Genomic DNA, 11,642 nt, shown 5'->3' with positions numbered 1-11,642 from the left:
CCTATGTCAATAGAAACTTCTCAGTTTTTGTTCAGTGTTGGCTTCACAGACAGATGGCTGGTGACAGTTGTTACTTGTCAAGAAACATGAAGGACTTGTTCTCAAGCAAAACATGGGCATGAGTATGTGTGTTGTGTGCTCTGTGGGTTCCTGGTATGGTGGAAGTCTGTTGATGTATGTGTGCATGTTGAGCACGTGGGAGCTCAGTCCAGAGCCAGCAGTGGCTGGGTGTTCTCGCTTTCTCCCTGGTCTTCATGTTTCAGCGTGCCAGCTTCCACCACAGACTGGGACCTGAAAGCAAGAAGATATGCATGCTAGCAAAGGCTGCTGCAGAAGCACTCACCTTCCTGGAGTCCCTTTGCTTCATTTTATGGTTTTTGCTTTTGTCCATTTTCATCTTAATGGCCTTTTAATTCTTTTCTGTGGAACTCATATGGAATTTGAGAAACATTCCTTTAAATATGAACAGGGATATGACTCATTGCAGATCTCAAATGCTTATAATTTAGCGCTTAGCTACCATCCATAATGCTGGACAGACCTTGCAATTTAAAGGCCTGATTCTGAGGTACCATGAGATTGTTGGTGCTTAATGTCTTTCTAGGCAAAGCTGCTTGTGCAACTTTTCGTTAGAAAGCAAAGTCATCTGTACAAGTGCTTGCAGAAGTGAGTCTCAGCTCATGCTTGTTACAGACCTAAAGTAGATAAATCACATTTTACTTATGTAGAGGTTTAAGGAACAAAACATCTATGAGTTTCCCAAGATCAATGAAGAAGCCAACAGCAAAAGAGCTTCTGGTGTGCCCAGTCCTGTGCTTTATCCATCTCCCTGCCTATGCCCTTGGAGAACTTTATTCAGGGGTAGTCTATTTAAAATTCATTTCTGTCTTCAAGATGGGAAGCAGTATTTACCCTTTGTTGTTATTGGCTGAAAAAATATAAACCAGACCCAACATATAAATGAATAAACACTAGAGAAAGTGGAGCATCGTGATTTCTTGTAGTGACAAATGCTTAACAGGTTTAAACTAGTGGGAAAATTAAACACTATTTCATTTTCTGAGGTCTGTGTGCTCCAGTGTTTGCTCATTGTGCTGTGGAAGGAGGAACTGTTGAGTTTATTGCTAAAGAGATTTGTTATCCTCCATTTTCTATGGCTTAGGCTAGGAGTTGCCTCCCAGTTTGAAGTGGGCAATAAGCTTTAGAGCAAAATCACTATGTGAATCTGGAAGATTTAAAAAGGGAGCTTTTTCAAACATAGGGGTAGTGTTTTCAAGCCCATGCATTTGCATAGTGCATAATATATTTTTAACGAGCCGGTTTTCTCATGGATAGCTTTTAGAATTAGGGGAAGCTCTCATTCCCTATAGGATCTGTTTGTAGTTCCCAGTTGTTCATTATGGTGACCTCAGTTTAAGCCTTAGCTATTTCATGAGATTAGATATCACCTCTCTTTTGATAAGAATCATTAATAAATTGCATCCTTTGGTAACTGCAGCACTTGATCAGGAATGAATACCATGACTGTGAATAACTTGTGTAATTATTTTTCTTATTCTTATGCCTGGAGCTTTCATTAAAGCGTATAAAAAATTTCATTAAAAAAAATGTCTCCGAAGAGAGATAACAAAAACCGGATGCTCAATGGGAAGATTTTATGCCAAAGTTTTCAAAGAAAATATGTTTGCTCAAATGTTTTTGCTGTGTATTTTACAGTAATATGACATACGTGATGTTTATGACTGCATTTTAATATAGAAAGGCAGCTGGTTCAGGAGATTAGGCAAAATGACAATTTACATATTTCTAGTATGTGGCAGCAAAAACATTGTGTGGCTTTGCAACTGGTACAGAATGGATACAAATTGCAACATTAACAGGTCCTTATTTTCTTTTCTGAACAACCAGTTTAAATTTTTATTAAATAGTACCTTATTAATACTTGTCAGCAATGTATTGTTCCTGTCTGATCCACTGCTCTAAAATGCAGATCCATTGAAGCATTTGCCAGCATAGAATCACAGAATGGTTTGGGTTGAAAAGGACCTTAAGATCATATACTCATAAGCCCCCTTCCACTAGACCAAATTGCTCAAGGCCCCATCCAACCTGGCCTTGAACACAGGCAGGGATGGGGCAGCCACAGCTTCTCTGGTCAACCTATGCCAGTTTCTCACCATCCTCACAGTTAAGAACTTCTTCATAATGTCTAATCTAAATCTACCCTCTTTCAGCTTGAAGCCATTTTTCCTATTGATACTTGTTCTTATGAAAAGTCCCTCTCCAGCATCCTTGTAGGCCCCCTTCAGATATTGGAAGGCTGCTATGAGGTCTCCATACAGCCTTCTCTTCTCCAGGCTGAACAGCAGAAAGTTTTGCTCTAAGACACATGTAACAAATCTCACAATTTTGCATTTTATGTTCACTGCTGATTATCTCTCTCATCTCATTACGCACACAAAAAATATATTCTTGCATCTATAATAGCAAGATATCGGTTTTCTCTCCATACTGGTACTCAGATGCACATCAGGTCAGGAACAACGTAGTCCCAAACCCTGTATGCAGGTGCTACACTGTTCTTTTCAGACAGAGCCAAAATAGCTGGAGCATCAAGCAGCAGCCCACCTGACTTCCAAGCTCAAGATGCCAAATGATTCAAACGCAATGTCCAGCCCTTCTGAATAATATAGAGATCCAGCTGAGATTTTAGTTATCTGCCAAGTTCTGCAGCAACAATCTTTTTTCCTTTTCTGCTAGAAGCTTCTTAGACCCCTATCCTAAAATAAACAGTTCAGACATCTATTGAAGGGCACAATTGTGATTTAAACAATCATTGGTATTTTCTAAGACCTCACAATAAAGGATTTACTGTTGTATTTGGATTTCCATTTTCCAAATGCATCAGTTTTTGGTCTGCTGAAAAATGTTCCCAGTTTTGTTTTTAACTTTAGTTTCATATAGGAAAAAAAGAGAAAATTCCTTAATTCTTCACAAGATTCTAATATAATTTTTCCATATTCATTTATGGTAAATATTAAAAATGTAGATGCTCAGAAAAGCTTTTTGGCAGTATATATCAATGCTGCTCACAATCTAATGTAATAACTCAGTGTGAAAGATATGTCTTATGGGCCTAGAACATCCTGGAATATGTATTCCATAGATATACTTTATTTAATGACAGAGAAAAGATGATTTGCAATAGGCTGCTGTTGCAGAAACCATTTTCAACCGACCGGTAACTATATTTTGTGGTTGTAGAAATTAATATGAGACAAATACTATTTGAAAGAAAGCACCCTATACGTTGGTGTCATCTTGCCTTTCTGTATCTAACACATTTGGTTCAAGGACAGCGGTCATATTCTAGGTTTGTGCAAGTTTACACACTATTTAGTGGGATTTGTATGCTAACTCCAGTATTGAACCTAGGACTAAGACTAGTTTCTGTTTTAAAAGCACTGCTACTTGGTTTAGCTGCATTAACATTTTCTTCAGGGAACTTTACAATCATGTTTCTAATTTTTAAGTAGAGTTTGATCATGGTGCTTGAAAGGCCTTCAGGTATCTAACTCCAACTTAATTTCCCATAGAAAAATAAACTGCAGTCAGGCACCTAAGCACCTTTCCCCTGACTAGTCCTTTTAATTTGCAACCATCTTTGCATTAAAAACACCAAAGCACCCTCTTCTATTAAGTTTAAGCCATTTTGATCTAAAATGGTAAATATCAATGTGTAAAAATACCTGATGGGGTGTAGTAGAGAACCCAAGCCAGACTCTTCTCAGTGATACCCAGTAATACTTCATTACAGTGTATGTGCTATACATACACTGGTATGTGGCACATACCCTGTGTTTGCTGCAAGTTTGGAATTCTAAATGAGTATATTTGAATTCAAAGCTTTCTGGTTTTCTTCCTTTCTCAGCTAAAAATTCTCAGTAACCAGTTTGGAAGATGCTTGGGTGTGGAGGGTATGGTTGAGTTAAAGTTTAACACAAGCGGATAATTGCATCGCATATGATACAGTCACTGTGCGAGGCCCTGAGCTGGCTAATTCTGAAGTAATAAATAGACAAGTCAATGCCCACAGATTTTCCTAGTGTAGTTTCCAAGGCTAGGTAACATTGCTTAGGAGAGCAAAATGAAAATGGAAAGAGAAATGAATTCTCAGTCTCATTTCTGAAGCCTTAAACACCATTTGAGTGTGCTCCATTTAAAGTGTCAATCAAACTCCCCATGGTTGTTTTACTTTTCAGCAAGAATATTTGGAAATCTGGAAAATCAACACTACCCAGCCGTTCCTCCAGCAGGTCAGCCATATATTTCAAATGACAGCACTGCATAGGTATGTACATCAATATCTAAGAGAGCAGATGGCTTTATGTGTGTGGTCATTTGAATGCAACTGTCTCAAATTGAGTCAAAAAATATGTAAGAAGACTGGATGCATGCCTTCTAGCTGCACTGATTTCAGAAGGCTCCTGTCAAAGTACAGCTGGAGCAAATCAGCTCACAAGAATTGATGTCTGTTGGGTATCAGTTTTGTTTCCCATAAAAAAACAAGTGCTAAAATTGTGCACCGAGCTAACAGTAACTGCCAGCGTACCATGCCATGCTTGCCTTAAGACATTTTCCTGTTCTCTGATTCCTCATTCTATGCTTTTCATCACAACAATGCTGATGTGCTGCAGCTCACAGGAGCAAGGACATATTACATTGTGCAAGGATTCCTTTGGAGGGTTTTGTGGAGGAAAAAGGAGGGTGGCATGGTTTTTTACCCATGTGCAGGAGGCTTCAAGCTGTCAGAGTGACACACTGCAGCCAATCAATCAGACCACATTGTGTGACTCTATTCATCCACTTCGCACCTCCCATCTGCTCATTTCCCTCTAATTCCTTTCCCATTTCACCAGCAACTCAGGGATGTTCATCTCCAAATTATTCATTGCCTTTATAGAACATAATAAGCATTTTTTTAGATCACACCTGTAAATGTTTGTATTTACAAGGTCTGACTGGCATTTCTTTCTCACCTTCGTCACTCACCATCAGCCTAAAGAAGTGGGTGCAGCACCCCTGGGTGTGCTCTGCAACACACCTCAATACTATGCCTTCATCAGGTGGCAAAACCAAGGATTTCCCCCCAGTATTACAGAAAGAATGCAGATGTGCATGTGTGTAGTAATCGTGCTAAAGGTACTCTTTTATTATTGAAAGCACTTGAAAATGAAATGCATGGGCAAGGCATCTTGAAAGATATGTATGCTCCCGCGGGTGGTGCAGGCAGATGTAGGCAAGCTCTGCTCAGCAGTGCACAACTCCAACCCAGAAGCCATGAAGTGTGGCTCTCTGCCCAGGCTAATAAGCCCTGCTGAAATCTCTTGCTAATGCAGCTCTGCAGCTTCCACACTTGCACTGCCTCACGGCTCAGCATCAAGGCAGCATGGCATTGTGCAGCAGAGACTTGCCTGGAGGGGCAGCTTTGACATACGAACCGCAGCACTTCAAGGAGATGAAGCAGCATCTGTGTCCAGGAGCACAGCTGAGTTGGTTAAGTGATCCACCAATGTCCTGAGTCAGAGCATGAAAACTCTGGCTTAACCTTATGCCAGCCCAGCGCTTACCCACGGGACAATGGTGACAAGCTGCTGCACTTCCCAAATAGGAGCTGGTTTTGTGGCCACCATGGCAGTATTGACAATCTTTGTGCTGACGGTTAGCACATCCTAGTGAGAGGTCTCTGTCTGCCTTGGCACATCACAGCCAGGGGTGACCATGGTCCAGATCTCTGTTTAACTCCGTGTGTGGTGAAGTCTGTGTGAGTGCATCTGCGCTGCTGAAGATGTGGCTGCTGCAGAGTGAAGCTCAGCATGAGACCCCTCATCCTCTCTGTGCCCTTCAGTTCTCTCCACACCCTTCCTTTCCCAACAGCTGGCCCCAGCTGCTTCTCCTGACCACAAACCCTGGACGTACCTCACTGCAGGGTGTGCACCAAATAGTGGTAAGGATGATATTGCACCACATTTGGCTCTAACCATGGCCCAGCCAGTTCTGCACCCTGTCCTCTGAGACCCAGGGGAGAGCAAGAGCAGGCACTATGTAGGCCAAATGCAGCCAGGCTACTCTGTCAGATGCTAATCCTGATCAATGAAGACAGGAGTTGTCAGTCTGTGCCACTGACCTTAGAACTAGGGTGCACACCCTGGTTTTCTTCATCAGTGTGGTTGTACCTGGTATCTCTTACTCCTAAATGCTCTGAAATTCTGTGTCAAGATCTTGACTTAATCACATCCCAAGACCAGGAGAGGGGAAAGACATGGGTGGGAGCTTGTTTTTTCTGCTGTAGTCTGACACATCCACATGCTTTTTTTCACGTAGAAGGAATAGGAGCACCTGCTTCAAACAGAAGTTCCTGGAAGACCCTTAACCGCCCAGGGTGTAGTATGCAAACCTAGTTATGGGGCCAAATAAAGACAACACTGCGGCAGCAGTCAACACCAATTTACAGCAGATTCAGTGAGAGCTGCTAAAAGCTGTGCAGAATATGACACCCAAACAAAAGAAATTCAGGCCAGCTAATGAACAGAATTTTCTTCTCCCACATTATCGGTATTACTTACACACATGCACTTTTCATCAACATTCCTGCTTTTCCTGATCATTTCAATTTCCTTCCTCACCAAGCACTCTTTCTAGTCTAACATCTTCCAGTCTCTCTGCTCAGACACTCCAGACGTTTACACCTGCCTCATCTTTTTTCTGCCTTTTTTGCTGCCATTCCAGTGACTCCAGTTCCCAGTACCTCAACCAGATTTGCCACTGAATCACAGTCTCCTCACTTCTACGATAAAAGGGAAGAAGAAACCCCAAGAGCAAACGATGTCAGTATTCTTACCCTCCTGTGCTACATCAGAAATTTCCTGTCCTTAACAAGAACAGCACTGCATCATGAAAGCAACCCTGCAGATCTACAATTTAGGATGGAAAGCAAGCACCAACACAGTTGGAAGAGCCAAAATGGCCGGGTATGTGGGGGTTTTGTGACCCCCAGAGTGTGCCCTAGCCCCAGGAGCACTCCTTGTTCTTTCTTGGAGGGCTCTTTCCTCCCTCAGTGCTCAGGGTATTCAGTGCCAAGCTGGTAAGTGGCTATTTATTTTGCTTTCTTCTAGCAGTTCAGCGTGTGGCTCTGTGACACATTTGCTGCCTATTATTCCAAGCCTCAATTTGAAGATAGCCTTTGTTAATTCCCTCCTGAGCTTTTCTGTGGAGTTCATCAACACAGTACTTGTGTGCCTCTTAAATGCAAATTCATTTACTGCCATAGCACAACTGTGAGCATTTTTTTTCATTTCCATTTCTCATGTGGAGAGCTGAAGCACAGTTAGATTAGGATCCAAGTATTCCTCTAATGTGGGGTGCCCATTTCCCAACGCCGAGAGGGTCTCATTTTGCAGAGTGCTCAGCATTATGTGGCAGCTTGTGTGTTCAAAGCACATGTCCCTTTGATTTGTGTTGCAGGTGAGCGCTGAGTATTTCTGGAAATTAGACCCCAGAGTCTCTAGCTTGGCAAGCTGAAAATAAGCAATGTTCAATCTCACCATCTGTGTGAAGGTTGGTTTAAGTGACTTGCCAGGCTGATGCAGGGGCTCAGGGGAGGAGGAGAGCAGGATCTGCCTCTCCAGGCCTGTACCCAACAGGCTTAAGCAAAGCTCCATTCCTGGCCTCCATCAGCCCTCCCCCTACCATCACTGTTTGCTGGTCCATCAAGTGTGCTTCCTAGCCCAGCTGCTTCTATTCCTTTATGCCTGCCTTATCTTTCAGTCTGCCTTGTGGCTCCCATCCCAGTGACCCAAATTCCCAGTATCCCAGCTGGGTTCAGTACTAAATCCTCTCCAATTCTCCTGCCAACGGTGAAGAGATGCAGCCCCCAGAGCACGGGCTGTCAGTCTTTCAAATCCTAGCTCCTTGTCTTGCTACAGCCTGGGCTAGTGCAGGGAAGGTTGTGATCACAAGTAGAAGTTATAATTTCAAAAACCCTCAGTACCCTATGGCCTAGGCAGGAGATGCACGTTGTGGGCATTGAATCATCAGCCCAAGCTGAACAAGTTTATTTATGTTGGGAGGCCGAGCTAAAACACGAGGCAATCCTTGAGGTCATTAAGTGCTGAAATTAAATACGCTCTTACAGAGCATATGTGAATTGCCTTTTCAAAGGCTTGTAACTCAGCCAGATGTAGGTGGATTTTTCACAGGACAGCAAAAGACATAAGCATTGTAAAACCATTTGTTTTATTAAGTGTCATGTCTCTAATCAAAACTACAAAACTTTTGGCAAATTTATAGTCAGATGAAGACATAATTTACAATGCAATATTTTAGGCAGCCTGAGCAGCACTGGTTCTGCCATTCCCACCTCCAGCCTGTGTTTGTGCACCCATGCAATGGTAATTGAGTGCTGTGAGCAGATGAAACCCATGCTGTCAATTCCCTCAGAGAGCAACCAATTTCCTGCCTTGTCCCAGGGGACCTCAGCACCAAGCTGCCTGTCCTTCCTGTAACTGGGTCAGCTGTGGCTTTGCAACTGATCTCCTCTTCAGCTTCTCTAGCTTCTGGCTCCTGAGGATATTCTGCACAGTCTCCCCTGCAGCCTCCCTGGGACCTGCTAACACGCCAGATCCACTGACCCCCTTCCATTTCTCTCTGATGTATTAGCAGAACTCCAGTTAAAAGGTATAAAACCATTCAACAGCTAATGATCTATACTACTAGATAATGCATACATTATGTGGTATGCATGTCCCCAGGACACCTGCTTTACTATCAAGACATGTCTCATTCGTAATTTGTGTATGGGGGAAGCATTTCTGCAGAAGCATTCAGAAATTCTCTGTTTTTCAAAGTAAATAAGTCATAATAAAATAGTGAATATAAGCCTCGCACCATAGGTCTCATATACTACAGTGAGATATTTTAACTGAAAGCTTACAAAGCAGTATTTCCCTTTTCCCCCAACACATGTGGAAATGCACCCCAGCCATGAGCAGAGCAATGCAGATGCCATCCACGGGCAGTGAGAAGTTTTCACGCATTTTCATACTGATTTTTATTTGCTGGCATTTTACTACTTCTGCAGTAAATTGGTGCTGACTGTGAACCAGCATAAAACATGACCCATAAAAACAGAAACATATGGTGAAGAACCATTAAGGTCACACTAAGGATAACAACTAGAAAGTTCTGCCTTGCACAGCCCAGCCGGGAATATGGAGGAACCAGTCTGAATAAATAAAACCCTTGCATAAGTCACCTCAATGTATGGCCCCTTTTGGATCTAAAGTTGTTCAAGTCAGCATCAGTGTGTATCAGCTGTGATACCCTTCCTGCTGGGAGCAGGATCTCATTTCTGAGAACCAACAATTAGTTTCGGCAGGCAAGTTCATTCATAGATCAATCTTTTTGAAAGCACACACATCAGGAGGCAATAATGCCAAACCCTAACCTGTACTTTAAAACTCTCACTCTAATCTAGGACATAAAATTCCACATGCTCTGGCTCAACAACATGGGGCAACGCATTCCAGCAGTTTTTTTCACTGTATTTCAAAATGCCTAAATACAGGGGCTTTTGATAGAACCACTAGGCAAGCCATTGCATCTTTAGCTGCTCAAATCCTTTAAGGTGAGAGGAAATGGCCTCAGGTTGTGCCAGGAAAGGTTTAGACTTAAAAAAGTCTTAGGAAAGATTTTTCACCATAAAGGTTATCAAGCATTGGAACAGGCTGCCCAGGGAAGTGGTTGTGCCATCATCCATGGAGGTATTTGAAAGACGTGTAGATGTAGAGCTTAGGGACGTGGTTTATTGATGGACTTGGTTGATGGTTGGACTCGATGATCTTAAAGGTCTTTTCCAACCTGATTGATTCAATGATTCTGTAAGTTTCTACTTCACAGCAGAAAAAGGTAATAGTGTCTCGATGCGTAAATTGTACATTTTCGCAATTAGCTTGCTTGGCTCTACTTTAAGTTTTACTCTAACTATGAATTTCCTGAGTCTCTAATGAGCCTGACCTGGTGACAACAATTCTCTTCAATCCATATTATCCTAAAAATAATTTTGAACCCTAAATTTGATTAAAGTTACTCTTATTTAAACTTTGATTAAATAAATTTTATTAAACAGCACAGGTTGTTTGGCCAGAACATATGTGTAACTGTTAGGTAAAATCTACTTTCTCTGCAGGGAAATTTTAAATTGCACTAGGTTTTCAGATCTGTTTGCACCAGCAGCAGCTTAAAAGCGAGCACTCTTTTGATACCTGGGAGGGCAGAGAAGGAACATTCTGCTCTCAGGCTGTGCTTGGTGACTGCACAGGGAACAAGCGAAGACAGAGAACAGTCTTTGTCGCTTGAACTGCAAGTTCAGATATCAAAAAGTGACCCAGATGCAGCTGCAGAAGGGCAGATATTCTAAGGGAAAGCAAGTCACAGGGAGGTAATGTGCTACTGCAGGTTACTTGCTGCTGCTGGACCCAAGTGTAAGAGTAGGGTGATACTAGGGAAAAAGGAAACTCTTCAAAGAACTGAGCTCCTTCATATCTTCTCTAGTCACTAAATCCATCTCTCCTATCAGGGATGCTCGCTCACTGATGTTAGGTACTCAAATAGCTACTGTCATGCTTCTCCCACTGTGGCTGGCCAAAAGATTATGCCCTATTGCACAGTGATATGTTGAGAGCAGTCTGTGATTCTTTAGCTGCTATCCTCAACCATCCACCATAGCTATTCATTACACTGCGCATCCAGATAAAACCTCCAGCTGTTCCAAAAAAAACAGCTTGTCAACAAAAGCCAGCGTGAGTGCCTCAGGCAAATGTTTTGCTTTTATGTCAGCTCCCTCTTGACTAAAGCAACCCAACGCCCCTTTCTGACCATCAGGTCTCGCTGAAGGTTTGGCCACAGCTGAAGGGGAGGTGATTATCTTCCCTGTGCTCTGAATTTTCACACCATCTACATTGCTCTCAAATCCCACAGCTCATAAGTGACAGGCTCCCTACATGGATACAGACCATTCAGAAGACATGGCTCAAGAAGAGAAAGTGTCTGCTGCGTTGCTGCTCCCATGAATATCAAGTGGATGTGGCCAATCTCTTGGGTTGAACCAACTTTACTATTACCTTATTAATGCTGGTTTGCATGTTTATTACCTGGCCCATTTCAAACTTCACTGAGCTGAATCTTAATAAACAGATACATTCTGAATGGATTTTTGTTATCGTTGTTTTTTGTGGGTTTTTTTTCCCCTGGCCATTAAGACTCATTATATGGAGTCATCAGCTGGTTTGCTTTGTTTCCCATCTGTTCATACAGTACTTGGGTTCTGGGATTTTTCCCAGGGTGTGTGATAATACTGCAGATGGGAGTACAATTTCCACTGTTTTGATTTTGCCTCAGTGGAGCTTCATGGGGCCACTGGTGGGAAAACGCCAGTTGCAATGGTTTTGATTACAGATTTTCCATATTACAGAAACTTGTCAAATCTCAAGATTTTCAGGATCGTGTTGCTAACTAGAGTCAGTGCGAGTTTTTTTCTAAGAGAATTTTCAATCTGTTCCCCATCTACAATGCCTCCATTTTTT

The 11,642-nt window shown here is 42.3% G+C and overlaps 1 protein-coding gene across 1 annotated transcript in view; it reads right to left on the bottom strand.

The window, feature by feature from the left end:
- Positions 1-203: 203 nt before the first annotated feature.
- Positions 204-11,642, bottom strand: part of CLVS1 (clavesin 1) — a gene marked incomplete at both ends in the record, with an annotated part of 92,020 nt that continues 80,581 nt past the window's right edge. The window contains one exon of the mRNA XM_080610688.1: positions 204-291. Coding sequence (XP_080466814.1) covers positions 204-291 — 88 coding nt within the window. The remainder of the gene's footprint in view (positions 292-11,642) is intronic.

This window comes from Psittacula echo (genome assembly GCF_963264785.1).
Source record: "Psittacula echo genome assembly, chromosome: 2".
NCBI classification, from domain to species: Eukaryota; Metazoa; Chordata; class Aves; order Psittaciformes; family Psittacidae; genus Psittacula; species Psittacula echo.
Note: the sequence above shows the minus strand (reverse complement) of the source record. Positions and strands in the feature narration are given on the sequence as shown.